This window comes from Bolinopsis microptera, chromosome 6, assembly GCF_026151205.1.
Source record: "Bolinopsis microptera isolate Bmic1 chromosome 6, MBARI_Bmic_1.0, whole genome shotgun sequence".
NCBI classification, from domain to species: Eukaryota; Metazoa; Ctenophora; class Tentaculata; order Lobata; family Bolinopsidae; genus Bolinopsis; species Bolinopsis microptera.
Window position 1 is genome coordinate 3,802,844 of NC_087077.1, and position 20,581 is coordinate 3,823,424.

The 20,581-nt window shown below is 38.2% G+C and overlaps 2 protein-coding genes across 3 annotated transcripts in view; both read left to right on the forward strand.

The window, feature by feature from the left end:
* Positions 1-20,581, forward strand: part of LOC134816440 (40-kDa huntingtin-associated protein-like) — a 47,589-nt gene that overhangs the window by 1,493 nt on the left and 25,515 nt on the right. The gene's annotated exons all lie outside the window — the stretch shown is intronic.
* LOC134816627 (UDP-glucose:glycoprotein glucosyltransferase 1-like) lies at positions 915-20,423 on the forward strand. 2 transcript variants are annotated; one of them, XM_063825560.1, is made up of 30 exons: positions 915-1,104; positions 1,341-1,426; positions 1,890-2,008; positions 2,113-2,671; positions 2,811-2,956; positions 3,114-3,211; positions 3,359-3,501; positions 3,768-3,986; positions 4,111-4,232; positions 4,415-4,550; positions 5,069-5,221; positions 11,863-11,961; positions 12,123-12,271; positions 12,563-12,741; positions 12,874-13,022; positions 13,159-13,313; positions 14,287-14,398; positions 14,548-14,647; positions 14,762-14,886; positions 15,330-15,475; positions 15,683-15,853; positions 15,961-16,064; positions 16,939-17,037; positions 17,683-17,806; positions 17,956-18,088; positions 18,594-18,708; positions 18,885-19,014; positions 19,135-19,293; positions 19,448-19,562; positions 19,796-20,423. In XM_063825560.1, exons 1-30 carry the CDS (start codon positions 986-988, stop codon positions 19,858-19,860), a joined length of 4,329 nt encoding a protein of 1,442 aa, XP_063681630.1. In that variant the 5' UTR covers positions 915-985; the 3' UTR covers positions 19,861-20,423. The 2 variants fall into 2 exon arrangements, with proteins under 2 accessions (XP_063681630.1, XP_063681631.1); XM_063825561.1 differs by lacking the exons at positions 17,683-17,806; positions 17,956-18,088; positions 18,594-18,708; ... (2 more) ...; positions 19,448-19,562; positions 19,796-20,423 and adding an exon at positions 17,291-17,455.

Here is a 20,581-nt window from a genome sequence, read left to right on the forward strand (position 1 = left end):
AGCTAACGAAGATTTCATAATGGAAACAAAAACTAAATTTAAGTTACTGAGTTATGCAGCAGTATTGCTGTTTCTTTACTTCAACTTATGCTGTTTTATTCTGCCACTATTTGAGGATACTGCTGTCATCTCAGGAATGTTCCCACACAAACAATACGCAGGTAAATTCCTATCATAATTCACTCTCATCTTTAGCGATGTTTTAAGATGATACCTTCTGTTTAACTCACAAATCTTGGTGAACTTTTGCTCTTGTAATAATAAATTTCAAACAGAACTATTCTGTTTGAACGCCGTTGTTTGTATATAATACCTTTGTTGTATATTCACCTTTGTTGTATATTCACGAGGTTCTTAACGATTAATTAGGTAACCTTTCATTCATCCTACCTAATCGTCAACTTGAAGAAAACAAAAAGTTCAAACATTATCGTTAAATTGTAACCAGAAAACTATTTCAGTTGTCATCCCAATTATATTCTTCTCGACAGCAGCAATGATAGCGTACTGCATGTTCTCAGTACTGCGATCTAATAATCATCAGATAAAACTGAGATATTTAGAAAATAGAGATGGAAATAATACTAAAAATGGGACATTAAAAAGCAGATGATGTTTTTTGTTTGTTGTATATTATTATTATGAGATTTTTGAATTTCTAGATCAATTTTGTTAATTTTGTTTATTAAATCTCATTTGTTTTGAAATTTGTTGATATTGAACTTACATTGATTGATGCTTTATTGTATACATGAATTTGTTTGAAACATAAATTGTCATTGTTTATCCAATCCATACACAACAATATTATAATCAATTATTTCCTGTGCTTATTATAATTGATCCTACATGAAAATCCTTTTTAATTAAAATTTCTTTAAACGCTGACAATTTTAAACACAATTGCACGCTACAGGATGAGATAAGAAGAAAGTCCCAAATACTGATAACTCTTGAAAAGCGTCACGTGACGTAACCACGTGCCATGTATTGGAAGCTATGTGTTGCTCTTCTGTTATCTCTAACTCAAGTATCTCACCTTAAATACGTGTCCTCTGTCCTGAACGCAAACTGGCGTGGAACTCCTCTCTTTCTAGAAACCAGGTTTGCGGTGGTTTTTTTTTGTATCTTTTGAAATGGAGTCGACAGATACAGATCACTATGCACCCAAACATTATCCTATATAATACATAACTTTATAAAGTCTGCAACCCTGCTACGAATGGGAATCCTGACATTTCCTGAAAGTGTATCACTTAAATGGGTCAATTGTGTGAATGGCTATGCACTATTTTCCTTGCGCACATTAAATTCGAGAACTAAACGCCTAAACATTTCAGTGAGTTCTTTGCCGAGGAAGACAGCGCTTTGTTTTTCAAGTTTGCTGAAGAGTTCGGAGGCGATGAAAGTAGCTCCTCAGAAAAAGGTAAGTGATCGGTCACATGTGCGAGCTATTGTTCGTGATACGCGCTTGTCGATTTCATATTGCAAAGCACATTTTCCAGCATACATATTGCGCGCTCAGCTGCGCGGCGAGGATAAATTTTAAATTGTACGTATCCTCATGGTGTTTTCCAGAAGTTGTCCTTCTGATCTAGACGAGTATTGGCTGAAAGCCAATCAAGGCGCAAGTTACACCGTACAAATTCACATCACCAGTCGATTAGCTGCAAACTTTATACGGCTATTTCGATGGAATGTTGAAGATTAAACAACCTGTCATATTAATTACAGAACTGATAACCTCCACCAGTAAAACATCTAGTCCTAATATTCTGGCAGCACTTTTTGTTGTGACCAATGTATTTATTTTCTCTAGGCAAAATCTTCTTTAAGTTTCAGATATTATATCAGATTTTAGACGATATTTGACCAACAACAAATTTCAGATGACTACGAAGAGCTGATAGAAGCTGCATCTGAGATGTTACCTACTGTATCGGTTTCACTTCTCAAGCTGTCATTATCTCTCAGGCAGTACTCTCCAAGGCTGGATATGTTTAATAAGGTAAATGGCCATTAATTTAATCATCCCATCTCTCATTATTAGCTGTAGGAGTTTTTTTCTAATGACCACTTCAAATTCACTTGTTTGAATTCCAAACATTTCAGATAGCAGAGTCAGTTGTTGGAAATCTGGGCTGCAACATATTCCTCCAGATAGCCACCAAACCTCACTGTTGGACCTCAGACTCTGAACAGCTAATATCATCCTCATCCTCCAAAGATCGTGTTAAACTTATAAAATACGATCATGTATACCGAGACAATCCAGAACTAACTCAAGTTATACTATACTGTGATATAAGAAAGTACCAGTGTCATGAGCGACACATGAAGCTCATCAGGCTGGCCGATCTAGGTCAGATAAGTTACGTGTTCCGACATAATTACGAGCCAGGAGCTGGAAAGGTTCAACTATCTGGGTATGGTGTTGAACTCGCTGTTAAAAGTACAGAGTATAACGTTGTTGATGATACGGTTGTAACTGAGGAAAACAAAGAGGGTTTGAAGAGTGGTGAGGAGGAGGAGGAAGTGGATGGTTTCAGGTTTGGGTATTTGAAACAGAAATATCCTGATAAGGTGGACGATTTGAATAAATTCAAGGAATTTCTCACTGACAGCAAGAATGCCATGTTGCCACTTAAAGCATGGGAAATTGCTGATCTAGGTTCGTGTTTGATGTAGTCTCCTTACCATTTAGTACTGCTATAGTATTCACCTTTATTGAACCTACCTTCCTATTGATATTAAGTTATTTCATATTTCAAAGGAAAACTGTTCGCCAGATATTCTATGTTTTATTTTAGGTTACCAAGCTGCACAGAAAGTGGTAAGTGCTGCTGCTGGAGAAAGTCTTTCCGTCCTCTCCAAATACTCTCAAAATCTGCCCTCACTTGCTCGGTCACTCAGCAGAACAGTCGTCAAACCTGAACTCAAAACGGAAGTAAAACAGGTAGCTACAAGTTGAATCTCATTTCTTAAATACAATTTTAGATCTTTTTGAATGGGTGAACATGATAACCTGAAAACAGTTCTAAACTGTGCTAAACTGTACTATGAACAGTGGTCGGTGTTCATTATAGAATCTCTAAATCAGATATTTTTCACAGAATCAGAAAATACTGGAGAGGTACGGAGTGCAGCCCGGCAGCAGTGTGTTACTTCTTAACGGCATGTTAATTGATCTAGAAGGTGCAGATCCTTTCACGTAAGTATAGTTTTATATCTACTTTAAGTGCGGATTTCTGTTTTAGCACTTATCATAGCGATATATATTTCTTTTTCCGGATAGAAAGTTATAACTTTTTTAATTGACTGAATCGTCTTAACTTCTAGAAATCCGTATGTTGTTTAGGTTGCTGAAAAAACTCCGCTCTGAAGCCAAGACAGTAGGTGGATTATCCTCACTAGACATATCATTCTCCGATATCAACCAACTCCTCAAGTCAGACCTCTTCAAACACACTACCAAATATGGTGTTGATATGAGGGACGATGGTTCGTCAAAGTTATTTGTATATTTCTCCAATGATTGACGTAATGTGACAGTTCGATGTACTTAGCTATCGTTGTATATTTACTGACTACTGACACAAGCTTCGACTATTCAAATTTAAATCCTGACAGTTTTTGGGAGAACACTAAGATATTGTCTAATGTGGGAACCCATAAATCTTATATGCTAGTTGTCAAACACTGAATATATCCCCAACATTAAGAACAACATCTAAACAACAATATCCTCACCTCCATCCCCTCCTCAGCTGTGCTGTACATTAACGACCTAGAGAAGGACCCCCAATACGCGCACTGGCCGGGTCAACTACACGAACTACTCCGACCTTCCTACCCCGGAATGTTAAAACAACTCCGCAGGAACCTTTACAACGTGGCCTTCCTACTCAGACCCGGTCACCCTTCCTGCCAGATACTGGTTAATCTTATCGCTGCCTTGCTGGAAAACAATGCTCCTGTTAGGATAGGTACTTATGCGGCAAACTTCTAGAAACTAACTTAATTACTCTAACTCTTGCACTGCAAACATTTCGCAGTATTATTAATTGATACAGAAGGAATATTTTCTGAAGTAACAATTTCTGGTTGCAGGTCTGATATTTACCTCGGATTCAGAGGAGAGTGCAAGTAACATTGACTCCGTCATCCCCGCGATGATAAACAAGATCATGGAGACAAAGGGACGGGTAGCTGTCGGTGAATTCCTTGTCGAGGTGGGGTTACAATATTACATACTGATCATAACTCATATCATGTATATATGAGGACTGAAAATACCATAACTTTCCCCTTTGACATGGCTCTTCAGGCATATTCTTGTCTGGACGCAAATTTTTACAGTTAATTTTGATTTCGTGTTTCCAATATTTCTATTCTAACAGTAAGCACTTTCCAGCTAACTGACGACGGACTGACACTTGACAACGCCCGATCTGAGTTTAGTGATCTACTGGGACTGCAGGTCACAGATGAGTTTGTCTCAGAAAATAACCCCCTGGTTGTGGCGGGAAACCAACTCCTTCTATCCTCAGGTATTTTGCAATTACCACTTAATACATAACTGAGTACAAAATATGGGGAGGGGGTTCAGCACCACTCTTCATTTATTCCGAAAATAATGATCACCCTCCCTTGCTCTTCAATTACTTCAACTTTATAGTGTTGGTTTCCACAAATCATCGTTGTTAAATACGTCAAAAAATTGGCTCAAAATACGGCGTATTCAATGTTCGAGAGAAATACGTAAGAATACGTGAAGTTTCCAATCAATAAGCCCGAAAAAAATGAAATTTAGACCCTGTTCAATTTTGTCCGGAATACGTCTAAAATTTGTCCGAAATACGCGCGAAGATCAAAATTTATTGTGAAAAATCGTTCCTACTCCACAGTGGAAATCGAAATACGCTAATTTTCGGTGACAAATACGTTTGCGTATGCATACGTTTGCTTGAAACGCTACGTATTTAACAGCATTGCCACAAATTACCAGGTATTACAAGTGTCTACTGTATGACACATAATTACACATGATATATATGTATATTTGCAGGGTTAGCTGCCCCGTCAATGGTAGTAAACGGCGTGGTGCTGGACGACCTAACCTCAGCTGAGGAAACTCTTCTAGAAACCCTGCAAGCTCAACTACCTAAACTACAGCGTGCAGTATATTTGGGGGAGGTCAATGATAAGACAAACATTTTAGGTTGGTACATATTACTATGCTATGTAAACTTAATGGTTTTAACTAACAATTAATTACAGTTTTATATAATTACTAATTAATTACAGTTTTAATGACATTGACTTTCAAATATTTTACATAGTAACCAATTAACAAAATGTGATACCAACGGCATATGCATTGCGGGCAAACGGCGATTTCACCTTCCTTAATAGGTCTGCACTCTGCAGTCATTTCTGCAACTGTTGGTTGTCCTAGTCCCTCCCCCTCCCCCCCTAGCCTGTCCTATTAATCTGTCTCTGAGCCTCTTATACTTTACTCAGCTGGTAATGGGGGCTGTACTAGTTCTCGTAACGATATTACTTCATTTTGAATTTCTTCATTGCGTTCATTAAATTGGGCGTCTTCGATGTTTGGATTTTCTTCCGGATGTAACCCCTTTCGAGAATAAAATCGTACCACTTTTTCATAAAACCTCCTCATTAGCGAATTGAAGAAATCGTTATAAAATAAAGGATTGATAACAGAGTTGATGGGAAGGAATACTATTGAGATAAGGGCATAATAGCGAGTTGCGTCGATAACACCCAACGAGTGTAGACAAGAAGCTAGGGTAACTGGTAGCCAACAGAGGAAATCTGACGCGATTATTAGAGCTATTTTGCGCTGTAATCTTTTGTTTCTTTTCCTGATCTCGTGTCCCCCTATCTTACTCTTAGTCAGCACTTTGGAGGTTGCTCTGGTGTCAACGTTGATGAAGATGTAACATACCGAGATTATTGCGAAGCAAATCATGTTCATTCCTAGGACGGCCCAGGCATAGACTCGTTGCGGATCGTCTGATTTTACGAAAAATTTGAATAGACAAACCCCCTCATTGCCGTAGAATTCAAGTTTCTTTCGACCAAGTGCATCACCTCCATAATCACTCGAAAACATACCATCAACTAGATTATTTATAACTCTCCATTTGAGGTTTTTATCTTTAATTTTGCCATAGTATTCCTGTATGATGCTAAGATGGATTTGTTTCCCCGGAGCCCCGATAAAAAGTCGTGTAGATGGCTCGTATGTCATGCCATTGACAAAGAAGTCCTCAAATTGAGGTACCAAAGGAACCACGGCTACAGTAATAGACATCAGAACGATAGACGTTGCAATTATACAAATACTGCGCATATCTGAGCTGGTGGCTAAATCTCTGATTTGTGTTCCATTTCTTATTCCCATTATCCTCACCAACCCAAGCATTGTCATTGATAGCAGAGAGATCTCGTATCCGACTGTGCTGATGATTCCTATAACAGAGCAACGAACACTTGATAGCCAGTTAAGTTGTTCAGAGCAGTAGCTACTCCCGTAAATGATGGTGTCCATAACCGCGATATTCAACAGATATACCCCGCATAGCAAGTCACCTACATTTATCAGAAGAATCAGCAATTTATTGTTAAGAGCAGCTTTTGACATTTCTTTTTTGAAATCAGTTGAAGTACTGTAGAGGGATATGAGGTTAAGAATAATGGCCAGCAAGGCTAAAGACCAACACAACAACTTGAGGAATGTGTTTTCTAAGATCTCTCTGCCGCATTCTGAGTTACACTCGTCGGAGTAGTCAAAACAGTCAATATTTCCATCACACTTTTCAGTGATTGGGATCAGCTCCTCCTTAGACTCACACACAAACAAATTGGTACAAAGTCTTTCGTCAGAACCATCCCCGCAATCATCGACTACGTTGCAAACTTTGTCATAGTCTAAGCAAATGTTGTTGTCACAGCGGTAAAAGTCATTTTTGTATTCATTTCCTGATTTGATGACAAAAGAAAGGAAAGTATTGTTAGTGACTGTGTAAACTCTGTGAGGATATTGCTGAGGACATGAATCGTACTGTATCTTGTTTTTTAAAGGACAGATCGAGTCTTCACAAAACCCTGCACAACTCAGTATCAAGTAAATTTCTCCAAAGGTGTAGTCACAATTAATAGTTGTATCAGGCGGGGGGAGATCCATACACTTAGTACCGGACATCACGTTGGTGGGTGGGTCATTTTTTCTTCTAAAAACACAGTTAGTACATGGTACTAACTGGTGGGTCTACTGCCCATTTTCCTGAAAAACAGTTAGTACATGGTACTAAAAGGGGTGTCTAACCCCAAAAAAAACCCATTTTACCTCAAATTTCAATTTTGGGAATGGGTTTTGAGGTTTTTAAAAGTTATTTTTTGGGTTTTTTTTTTAATTTTTAAAATTTTGTAAAGTCTTCCTTTAAAAATTAAATGAGCTCTTTTAAAAAAAAGCAATTTCTGGGTGGGTATCTTATTCTATATTCCAAAAAACAGTTAGTACCACGATTTTTCGACAGTTAGTACGGCAAAAGGGGTGGGTGTCTTACGTATTATCCAAAAAAACAGTTAGTACCGCAAAGGGGGTGGGTGGGTCTAGTGAAAAATATCCAAAACTACACTTAGTCGACGTGATGTCCGGCACTTGGTACCTGATCCCCCCCGTATCAGGACGGACTAACGTTAAAAATGGTCGAACTCCAAAAACAGCAAGTCCGGACAGGTTGACTTCATTGATAACACAATGGTTTGCTGCTTCCTGCAGACGCTCCAGACCAGGCAAGCAATACATCAACACTTTCTCAACTCCAGCTGACTTCTTGACAGTCATTGCATTGTCAAATGTTCGGCTGATCCCATGTGACTTCTCACACATTCTCCTCTCACTACCACATGTATCAATCCCATCGCACAGATTTTTGAACTCTACAAAAGCTACTTGATCATGTTTACAAAGGAAAACCTCCTCGCAGGGTTGATTGGCTGACACGACATATCGTTTAGTTGCACCAATACCACAAGTAAGCCACCCATCCTCCTCGTCAATCCTGTCTAAACAGTCCTCCACCCCATCCCTCAGCCATGACAGAGGTATCTCCAGATCGTGATCGTGCTTGTACGCTCTGTCACACACCCTCTCCGTCTTGGAGGAACAGATGGCCAACTTCTCGTCGGACCCATCAACACAGTCCTCTATCTCATCACACAGTTGGTGCTTATGCAGCTGACAGGTTAGAGACACTCTCTCACAGACCTGGTCTATTCTGTTATCACACAGAGCTGGAACTCTGCCAAGTCTGTGGCACACAAAGTATTTAGACACAGTTGAGGGGTATCCTCCGATATCACAGATCACTGATGAGCGATTTGTATCCGTACAGTTTGTTTGATCCAGGAAGTTCGCACAAACAGGATCTAAATATGTATTATCTGAGTCATGTGCAAAAGGAACTCCACACCTCGTATTATTCAAAATAGGGACAATCAACAAATACGGTGTCTTGGAAGATGGATGGGAGTATTTTAAACATTTGTCTTGGCTGTTCAAAGAGTCAAGATCTGGACAGTTCCGTTCATCTTCATTATTTGCGCAAGACGGATATCCATTACACACGTCATTTGGTTTGATGTAATATGTTGTTTGTTCCCAGCCAATGCAGTACATCCCGTACAGATAGCCACCACACAAAGCCTCGTCTTCGCAGCCATAATCATAATGGAAATCGCACCATCCGTCACACACCGCAGAATTAGCCATTTTCAGGCCTCCCCTTAACTCAACTATTGTGTCCTTTTCAGTTCCAGCAGCACAAAATTCTTCTGGTAGATTGAGGTTATCACAGCCTTGCGAATAACGACCATATTCGTCAGATTGAGTTTTAATTATATTACAGATCGTTTTCGACGAAGCAGAAATAGCAGGAGTATCATCACCATAGAACAAAGCGATGTCATCTTCAGTTTCACAGACGTATTCGTTACAGAACACAGCACCATTTGTTAAGGTCTGTGATGGTTTGATCCCACAGTACTGATAGAAATGAGGGTCATTGTTACAGATAGAGCTGAATGTGGTAACAAATGATGCAGGTTTTGATATGTACATCGTGTCAGAATAGGGGCAACTAAACACTGTGAATCCAAAATCTTCAGTGCACAATCTTTTAAGGAAATTATTCCTCTCCACGATGGGACAACTGTCCTCAAAAGGTCCACAAAACAGATAACTGGTGGGTGGAAGGCCTATCTTAATCAAGCTTTCCTCCGTTGGTTTGATTTCAAACGTGGATAAAACAGTACCATTTTGATCCACAGAACAGGAAACGTCGTTAAATTCTAACGTAACGATTGTGTTCCTGGGATTCAAATTGGGAAAGAACCCGGATGCAAGCTTGTACCCTAACTGCTGGCAGATGTAGTTTGGAAGACAGTCTGAATAGTGATCAGCAAATAGAATGGGTCCAGAGATCTCGCCAATCTGAACGTGTAATAGACCAAATCCATTCGTAGCATTGGCTCCCTTACTGTTAAGCAAGTAGAATGTCTCGTAGCCTGATTGAATGGTTTTATGTCAGCCCTTCAGAAAATGAATAAATTTGACCCCTTGTCGCACATTTACTTTAAATCTAAAAGCCAAATATGAAGTTTCGCTGGCGCATGCACCAGATTCAGTGCCGTAACAAAGGACCCCGCTGACCCCGCAGTTCATGTGTATATCAAAAGGCCAAACACAATGCATTTCAATTTGACTCGATCCAATCACTGAAAATATATAAAAAAACGCGAAAATTATGGTTCATTCGGAAAAAATGAACGATTGAACAACGATATTATTTGAGGAATACATCAATTTAAATGTTACACGTGGTTTAAATACCTGTGTAAAGAGGCAACAGAGTTAGTACAAGTAATAACCAGATTCTATTTGGCATGGTTCTGTTAACTCAAACTCCTCGTATGTTGTCAGTTGTGGTTACTAGACTCCAAAGATGTAGCAAGTCCTTTCGATGGGTCCCCGGATTGGATCCACTCCAGAACTCCCAAAATTATACCATAAAAGTCTTTATATCAACGTAACAGACCTCCCAATTCTTGGAATTGACACTTAGTGCTCCATTGAATTATTATGAACTGATATAAGACTATTGAGTGGCTCGTGAGCAAAAACAACGTGACAGTATTGAGTAAACTGCATTAAGTAAACTGCATATTGCCAGATCTGAGTTCAATTTGTAACGGAGTTTTATATTAACAGGAAACGATGTACCTTAATTCCCAAAAATTTGGGCGACCAAAAATTTGAGCGGGCCTCTCGCCCAAATTTTTTGCAGACCAAATTAATTGCATAAATCTTTTCCGTCTGCTAAATTTTTTGCTAACCAAACTTTTGGCATTTGGCCTGTGGCCCTGAAATCTATAGAAAGATGGCCTTTTCTTCATATCCAAGTGAAATGATATTTGAAATTTTAGTTTTCTAATCTGTCATTCATGGCTTGACCAAGTAAAAAGGCTTATATTTTAAATGAATAGAAATAACTGGAATTAGACTTCAAGACCTTTGGTCCGGGTTTACAGTAGTTCGCTACACACAATTATGTACACCTTTGTTTCCCCCAAAGCTAAGCGTATGTGCCGCTTAGTTTGATAGATCATGATGTAAACCTTCTAATTTTCTTCCAAACCTTTCGACCATCTGTTGAGGCGTCATAATGATAAGTGTATGTGAAAGGGGTATGATAAGATATGCTGAGTGTAAGTAGACTAAACTATCTGATTGAGAGACTAAATATCACTATTGTATATCTATCATTTTGTACTGTGCCTGGTGCCATCATCACTGTATTTTTTAGTAGTTACTGGGCAGATCGTAAATTTCATAATGTGAAACAACTCAGACTACCACCTACATGCTTAATATTGAAAGCAAAATGACTGGAATAATAAGGAATAATAATGAACTAAGGCAAATATCTAACTGACATTTTAGTGGAAAATCGTTCATTTTTCGAAAAATTTGTGCCCAAATTTTCGGTCGCCCAAATGAGTTCAAATTTTCTGCCCAAATTTTTAGGGCTCAAATAAATTGTGCTCAATATAATGGCACACAAATTTTTGGGAACTAAGGTAACAGAGTCGATATATTTTAATGTTGCCATGGGGTGGCAAGTCCCCATACATCGTGGTCCGGTAGTTTCATTGCGTCCTAATATTAATCGATATAATACAGTTGCTGCTCTCAACTATTTAATATTTATTAACAAATACGGACACAGCTCATTTTAGAAACAGCAGAAACTGAATCTGAATCACATTAATAAACTACATGTTGTTATATTGAAAAAGGAAATCAGTTTATAACTTTATAAGGGGTTTTAAAGCTGGATACTTAGTAAACTACCAAGAGACACTTAGCGGTAAAATTTAAGCGCAATCCGACCACAACTTTCCGAGAGCATTCTTAAAATTGTAATGTAATACTATACGTATATTGGAATATCTAATGTATGATTCAAGTAAAATGGAGAGAGGAAAATTCTTGAGAAATTTGAAGAATAATTTGAATAATAATAAGGTCAGCACCTCAACTCTTGCGTCAGTCTTGTACCCCTCTTACAGATTCCTAATAAATTAGACGGAGAAATAACAACCATCCGTACTCCAGCGTGGCGGACACTCCGGTTTCTGTTTGAAGTGGTCCAGAATCCCAGATAATAACTTGAACCTTGATCAATGATTACACGCAACTTCAGTGTATTGCACTTAACTAACATCTTGTTGCTTTAGATTCTCAGAAACTAATACTGGTTTTATTTTCAGATTGGTACATGCAAGACGCCAGTATCCTACCCAGGCACAACCCTCAGATAATGGACCCTAAAGCTTACACCTTACCCTTGGCTGATCTAGACAAATCTGGTACCACACGACACACGCATAATATTGTTTAACGACTACTTTAAATCCAGGGCTTTTTAAAAAATTACTTTCAATGGTCGAACCCTAAATAAAATTGCTGGAACGAATTAAAATAAACTACATAATGCGGGGGATCTCATATTATGAGTGATGACTTTCAGGCCCCCAATATACTGATCTAGACGAGACATTAAAGGAGAGTAATTGGCTGGGTGCCGAGAAAGCCCCCGTTTCCATGGTTATAGTAGGTGATTACGAGTCATCTCAAGGAAAACAGCTCCTTCTTTCAACTCTTCTATCTGTTGAAAAGGTAAACTCTCAAGTTATAGATTATAATGACAATGTAGGGGGTTATCGTTACCATGCCATGATGGACAGGATACTGTTGGACAATGTCAATATTTACTGATTTATAATTATGGTTTATTGATTGAAACCATTTTTAGTTATAATTACGTATAAATCTAAATACTTGCCCAGAGCTAAACAGTATACAGATATAGCTTTTCAACATGATTAACATCTAAGACTATAAGTAACCAACAACCTCCCAGTTACACAATAAAATAATTCCAATAAAGTTAACATCCACCACCCCTAGTTACAGCAGAGTAGGTTCACCCTCCTCTTTACCTCTGATACAGACATGAACTACAGAGTGTGGTCAGTACTACAGAACACGCCCTCTGACAAGGTAGTGGTGACAATGAGGGCTGTATTGCTAGGTGATCACGTGGAGTTGGAAGAGAGATCACGTGACGACTTTTCTGAGATAGTCAAGTAAGGAATTTTCTAAGAAAGTCTTTCTTCTTTGCTCGTTTGTAAAAGATCTTGGACAAGAATGCTACTTAAATCATTTCACCAAATAAAGAAGTGTTAGTTCTACCAGCTATTGAGTTAATAAACCACCAGGAAGCACTCAGCAGTCGCCCACGTGGTACTACACGTGACCCATGGCAACACTGCAGTCCTGTGTAATGGTCGCGTAGTAACGCCTCTACATCGCGCCTCTTCGGAAGACTTACAGCTGATTGAGACCTTGGAGCTGAGGAGTGGCGCAGGTTTTACAGAAATATATTGGTAGATGTAAAATACCGTAAAGATTTACCCTACTTCAAAGTAAACAGTAGAATAGAACTTAATTTGATAGTGTTTATGTAAAATCTGAACGACTGAACTCTGAATCTCAACTCGCAGAGAAGTTGAAGGAGATAATGACTGGATACAGCAGTGACGTGGTGATGAGAGCCGCCTCCCTACTGAGGCGACAGGAGCCTGTAAAGAGGATATCTTTCCCTGAACTGAAAGTGGAACACTCGGCTGCTATCGTACCGGGAGATGGTCCCTTCCAGGTGGGTTCTACTATACATTATACATTATACAGTTTACATTATACAGTATACAGTATACATTATACATTATACATTATACATTATACATAATACAGGGGGGGGGGGGGGCCAACCATATTAAAGTATATTAAAGTATATCCCCGGGTCAAAATCGGAAAAAATCCTACATTTTAATATACTTTAATATACCTACAATTAGAAGATTTATATTCTTCGTTAAGATTTACATGATGAACTATATTTGTCACTCATATTCGCAAGATAAGCCTGTTTTAGGACTAGTACATGAATTTCCATCCAGATTGGTCAAAAATTGGCTGAGCTATGAGCTTTAAAAAGTATGCCCATATTTGGGCATACGCTTTTGCCCAAATTCGCTTTAGCCCAAATTCGATAAAATTTCAATATTTTTTAATGAGACTAACTCTATGTGAAAGATATAACTCAGTGTTTGTTGAATATAGTGGATACTAAGTAAAAAGACCTCCATGAACAAAATTGGGAAAATTGCACATAATATCTCGGTTAGGAATACTAGCCAAAATGACTTCATTAAAATTGAAATAACTCCATCAGTTTTCAATATTTTTTCAAGAACTTTTTGGAATCGATTAAGAATTGCATTTCAAGCTTATTTAGGGCAATAATTTTTGATGTAGGCCTCCAAGAAGATAGGGATTTATTAAAGTATATTGTAGGTATATTAAGTATATTAAAGTATATCCCCGGGTCAAAATCGGGAAAAATCCTACATTTTAATATACTTTAATATGGTTGCCCCCCCCCCCCCAATACATTATGTACTATACTTAAGCTTAGTGTACTAGTGTACTAGGGTATACTACTATACTACTATACTTGTTGTCTTTATTTCAAAAATTTTCTCAGACATGGGTCTCATCTTCTCGCATATTGGTACTATTACCTGTCACTGTTGATTACAAATAACAATACAACTCCTATTTTTCTCCAGGTAGAAGCAGTGTTAGACCCCCTGAGTGCTGGAGCACAGCAGATATCCCAAATACTGCACGTGCTTCACTCCGCTGGCCTCATCACTCTCAGGATATTCCTTAACCCCATAGGTACAACCTACACAGTATTACTTACAGTTACTACGTACTACAAGCATATCTTTAATATTTCAATCAATAACTGGGGATGAAATTAAGATCATCGGGCCATCTAATTTTGCTGTAAAATTGCCTAAAAATAACAATTTGTATTATTCCAGATAAGCTGTCTGAGATACCGGTTAAAAGGTTTTACCGGTACGTGCTGGAACCTGAACTACGTTTTAATGGAGATGGCAACATAGCAGATACAGGCAGCAGGTATGCCTAATTTAACTTTGATGACATTTTGTTCGGACTTAATAATAATTTAAACAAGTTTTGTTCCAGCCTCTCTGTTGCATGGCACGTGCGTAACAACAAACTCCCGGTCAGGTTTACAGATCTCCTGCCCCACCTCCTCCTAACTATGTCCCTGTCCACTCCTATAAACTGGATGGTGGCTAGTACCCATAGCCCGTACGATCTGGATAACATCCGTCTCAACGATGTGGAAAAAGGTTTGGGGCGTTCTGCCACGTGGGCGCCACGTGCTCTGCCACGTATTCTGCCACGTATGCGCGCATATAACATTTTGTCTTACTCTGGACTGCTATGTTGAGCTCAATTTCAGATTAGCAGCAGAGTGACCAACATGCCCCTCTTTCAGTATGATTAGCAGTTGCCGGTATTCTAGAAAACTATCATATTGATACCGCGACCGCGACCGATCTATAAGAAATATACAAATTTGATCAGCAATAAAGATTTCTGTAGAAAAAGATTGGCGTAGTATTGACACTGGTCCGTAAGAAACAATATTAGCATTATAAGCCGCAGAGTGGTGACCCATTGCAAGGCTTTTCAATAAACCATAATATCGTGATGGTTCTCAAGAAATCTACTAATATAAATTGAATCTATCAATAAAATAGAGAACATACAAATAACTTTTAACTTGCAGGTGTTTACGCTGAGTATACACTAGAATACCTGGTAATAGAAGGCCACAGTCACGACCCCACCAGATACAATAACCCTACCAAGGGGCTCCAGTACGACCTGACGTCCGGGGACACTTCACACGATACCATCGTTATGGCTAATCTGGTGAGGAGAACTCATTTTTAATTATTATAAATATCAGCTTCAGGTTCATGTTTGTTTGTGTAGGAAATATTTACCAAATATTTACCAATATACTCTTGAGGTGAGAATCCGATTTAACACCTGGTTACTTTGTCAAAGTTAAGAATTTCCCAAATGTTTCCTGATTGTGGTAGTACCAGCCACTCGATCTGAATCTTGTTATTTCAGGGATACTTCCAGCTAAAAGCAGGGCCAGGTCTGTGGACCTTGTCTCTGAGAGACGGTCCCAGCAAGGAGATCTACCAGATAACAGGAGTAGAAGGACCTGGTGACCTGGAGGGGGAGGGACAGGTTCTCGTCACTGTCGGGGATCTTACTAGCACTTTTATTACTGTCGAGGTGAGCACGGGGGGAGGATCCTGAGAATAATTCATAAGAAGAATAGGTTTCAAAGTTGATATATTATGTAATTTTAAACAAGTAAACTAAATGCATTCTGCTTGTAGGCGTCAAAGAAAGAAGGAATGGCTCAAAGGTCCATATCTGCAGAGAATGAATCTCAAAATGACGATAATTCTGAAAGCTCCGGCATATGGAGTTCTATTAAAAAGTAAGTTTCTTGTTATAATCCGTGTAGGATGCAGTAAGCAGTTAACAGTTTTGTGGTTTTCAAGTTGATCGATGTAAATTTATAAGTAGTTTTTAGATTATCCATGTCCTGCGTATGAACTATTTATGTTCAATTGTGATATTCTTGTCATTCTAAGACTGTATTTTGTATTTTGTATCCTATTTCTTTGACATATTCATCTCTCTAGAGCAGGAAATAGGTATGTGTGCTCAGTGCTGTTTCTTACTGTATATCAGTGCTATTTCTTGCTACTTTTTACTTTTAGCTTCAATATTACTTAAGCTGGTTGATCTATGATTCATCTTACTATGATTCTGATTGTTGATTGCTTGCAGGGGCTTTCCCGAATGGACGTCTTTATTTAGCGCGTATGTGTAAAGCACTAAATTAGCAGTGATTAGAAGAATTAGCAGTGATTAGAAGCACTGAATTAGCAGTGATTAGAAGCACTTTTAACAGAGCATTAGTATTCAGTATTTAGCACTTCTTTTAACATATTGTATCAGTAGTCAATGACTGGACAGGGTTATTGAAAATAACATTACATTGTATGTAACCATGTTGACCGTTTGTTTTAACCCTTAAATACTAAATAGTTCCTTTCTCAAAAACCCCATTTAGACACTGCTCCCCCGATTAAGTTCGAATAAACATTAAACATGTATTATGAACATAATAATATAAATAAGATAGCAGCGCTGTTTTAATTTTCCGGCATTAGATAGGATGACCAAAAGTGATCGTTTTAAAATTCATTCATCTTAGGAATCGAGCAAACAATCATGAAAGTTACTTTTGTTTTATTAGAATAAGGCTGTGAATATAACCAATCATTTTACTTTTTAATTTGCAGCATCGTGGGAAGTAACGCAAAAGAAGAAGGCAGTACAGTACACGAGACGATACATATCTTCTCTGTGGCTTCCGGGCATTTGTACGAGAGGATGTTAGGGTAAGTAGCCTAGTAGAGTTATTTAGTCAAGATATACTCCGTTGCTTCTTCTTGCTTCGGAGCAATTACTTCTTAAAGATTCAATTCAATTATGACTTCGAAACTCTTCTCTCAATCAACGCAACTGTGGTATCTAAAAGCTTTTATTATCTCAGAGTGATGATGCAGTCTGTGCTGGCTAATACAAAGCTTTTATTATCTCAGAGTGATGATGCAGTCTGTGCTGGCTAATACAAAGCTTTTATTATCTCAGAGTGATGATGCAGTCTGTACTGGCTAATACAAAGCTTTTATTATCTCAGAGTGATGATGCAGTCTGTACTGGCTAATACAAAGCTTTTATTATCTCAGAGTGATGATGCAGTCTGTGCTGGCTAATACAAAGCTTTTATTATCTCAGAGTGATGATGCAGTTTGTGCTGGCTAATACAAAGCTTTTATTATCTCAGAGTGATGATGCAGTTTGTGCTGGCTAATACAAAGCTTTTATTATCTCAGAGTGATGATGCAGTCTGTGCTGGCTAATACAAAGCTTTTATTATCTCAGAGTGATGATGCAGTCTGTGCTGGCTAATACAAAGCTTTTATTATCTCAGAGTGATGATGCAGTCTGTACTGGCTAATACAAAGCTTTTATTATCTCAGAGTGATGATGCAGTCTGTACTGGCTAATACAAAGAACCCTGTAAAGTTCTGGTTCCTGAAGAACTTCCTGTCTCCCAAGTTCATCACTTCCGTCCCCACCATTGCTAAGGAACTGGGATGCGAGGTGAGCGTGATATCTTTAAATATTGAATATTGATGCTTATTTCGCAATAAAGTGAGTGTGTGTTTGCATGTAGCAAATATCTTGGGCTATAAAACTATCATTACTTTCACAACTTCTATCCAAATTCCAACAATCACTTGTTACTTCAGATCGAGTTTGTCCAGTACCAGTGGCCCAGTTGGTTGAACGCTCAAACAGAGAAACAGAGAATAATTTGGGGCTACAAGATCCTTTTCCTTGATGTACTCTTCCCAATGTCTCTCAAGAAAATCATATTTGTTGGTAAGTGCAGCTTATAAGAAGGAATGTACTGCGTACATTGTACAATGTACAATGTACACTGTGTACACTGCACATTGTACACTGTACAGGCCTCAATCCTGTTCGACCATCTTTGACTGCCTAGTATTACTACTGTTAACTGTATCATTTATTTGTGTCGCGAAAGCTGAAATTTCCAAAATTTTCATTCTGCATCAAAGTTTCCTACTCGGTCAAGGAGACGGCAGGAAAGCTTCTCTCCAAAAATCTTCCAAAATCTCTTCTTATATTCGGATGATTTTTCGTTAATCAAAGATTTCTTTGGAAATAGAACTTTCAGTTAGTTTCAGTACCTCAATCGTGTCTTGTGCCATCCTCATTCCTCACTCCTCAGTGACCTTGTTAGATGTTCATTCAATAAAAATTCAGTTAAAACAGTGAAGTTTGGGTCACGGAAAGCTGAAATTTGGAAATATCCCAAATGTATTAGAAGTAATTAAACCTTAACAAGAAACTCGTGACCCAGACGCTGATCAGATAGTAAGAGCTGACATGAAGGAACTGATAGACCTGGATTTGAAGGGGGCTCCTTACGGTTATACTCCTTTCTGTGATGACAGACCGGAAATGGACGGGTTCAGGTAATGCTACACCAATTTGAGAAACTGTATAGAATTCATTTGTGAGTAAGTAACAGCGTTGTTTTCTACTCAGAATCCTGCATTGAACAAAGCAATTGTTTCATCTATGACAGTTTTTTTTTGCCATTCTTCAATTTCCAAAAGTAGCTACGTTATTTAAAATTAAAACTATCCAGATTCTGGAAGCAAGGGTACTGGAGGAACCACCTAATGGGTAGATCCTACCACATCAGTGCTCTGTATGTTGTGGACCTTCAGAAGTTCCGACTGATCAGTGCCGGTGACAGGCTGCGTGGACAGTACCAGGTTTTTAACTCATTATTCGGGTTTTTAACACGTTATTTATCTCTAATTCTGTTGGCACCTGGTATTATTTTCAGTAACTGTTCCTCTGGAAGTTATCCTCCCTTAATTCTATAATTTCAGGGACTCAGTCAAGATCCGAACAGTTTAGCGAACCTGGACCAGGACTTGCCCAACAACATGATACACCACGTCCCCATCTTCTCACTACCTCAAGAGTGGCTCTGGTGCGAGACTTGGTGCTCCGACTCCAGCAAAGCAAACGCTAAAACAATCGATCTGGTCCGTTACCTATAATATTTGGAGCTTTAGTTTTAGAACCTCTTGATATCAGAATTGTGCATGTTAATGTTTTAATTCAAATCGTTTTCCCCACAATACCGATATTTATCCGTTTAACTTAAAGCTCTACGAATTGAACCCTTTTCTTCGACAGTGCAACAATCCCCAAACGAAAGAACCAAAACTTGACCGAGCTAGGAGAATCGCTCCTGAATGGGTAGAATATGATACTAAACTTAGGAGGATTTTAGACAAAGTAGTCGTCGAAAGTGAGTACCGAGATTTAGAACCAATTTGGGGCTGTCGTGACGATAATTGTAGAAAGTTTGTGCTTCTCAAATTCCTCAAACGTTGATAACGAGAAGACTATTCAGATAACAACAGAATTTGTGAAACCTTTCTAATTATTATCTTATTAGTTCTTACAACATATAATATGTAGAATAAGAAAACTGTAGTCCGTCCGGACTATTCTATGTAATAACCCATATTCCCCTATCAGGTAGCGAAAAGTCCAAGCAAGAGAGTTCTAGTCAGTCACGCTCCAGCTCACATTCAGAATTATAAATTAATTTAGGTTAGGTCACGTTAAATTTAATGGGGTATTACTAAAATAGCGGCCTCTGTTAGATAATTCTTATGAATTGCAGCTACGATTACAATTAACAGATTGCTGTTTTAATTAATTCATATTTTAACCTAGGTTCCTGTAATTATGGGTTTAATATTTTACTTTGTTGTGTACAAATAAAGGGCCTGAAGGAAAGGATTAGTGCTTGCTCCATTGCTAACTTGTTTCATAATAACTCTGCGCGATAACGTTGTATTGGATCTACTATTCTATATGATAAATTGATAAGACTCTATTTTCTAATGATCTTTCCATCAATTGTATCAACTAATGGTGTTTAAAATAACTGCTAATTAGCTAATTCCGTGTTAACTAGTTATCATAATCATTACTATAAATTCATTGTATCACTCGAGAATAAATACGTTCAATTGATAATATGTTTATGACTGCGTTGAATGTTTTGGGTTTGAATAGATTGATGATAATAGAATGCTATACATTTTTAAAGTTTATTTTCCCACTGTTTTATCTAACTTCGAATCATCAGAATCTGATATCGTTATATAGCGTTTTACTCAAGCCTGCTTTGAGGTCAATTCATTCAAGAATCCCAATAGAAGTTCAGATGACAATACAAAAATGTTTTACTCAATACTCAACGATAGGACATAATATTGTTTCCAACATGCAGCACGTTATGTATGTTAAACTTAA

What these genes read in the sequence shown, in the direction of transcription:
- LOC134816627 (XM_063825560.1), top strand. Translation starts at nt 986, where the DNA reads ATGTATTGGAAGCTATGTGTTGCTCTTCTGTTATCTCTAACTCAAGTA. An exon ending in TCGGTGAATTCCTTGTCGAG is followed by an intron (nt 4,233 to 4,414) that starts GTGGGGTTACAA and finishes AGCACTTTCCAG; the next exon opens with CTAACTGACGACGGACTGAC. An exon ending in CCAACTCCTTCTATCCTCAG is followed by an intron (nt 4,551 to 5,068) that starts GTATTTTGCAAT and finishes GTATATTTGCAG; the next exon opens with GGTTAGCTGCCCCGTCAATG.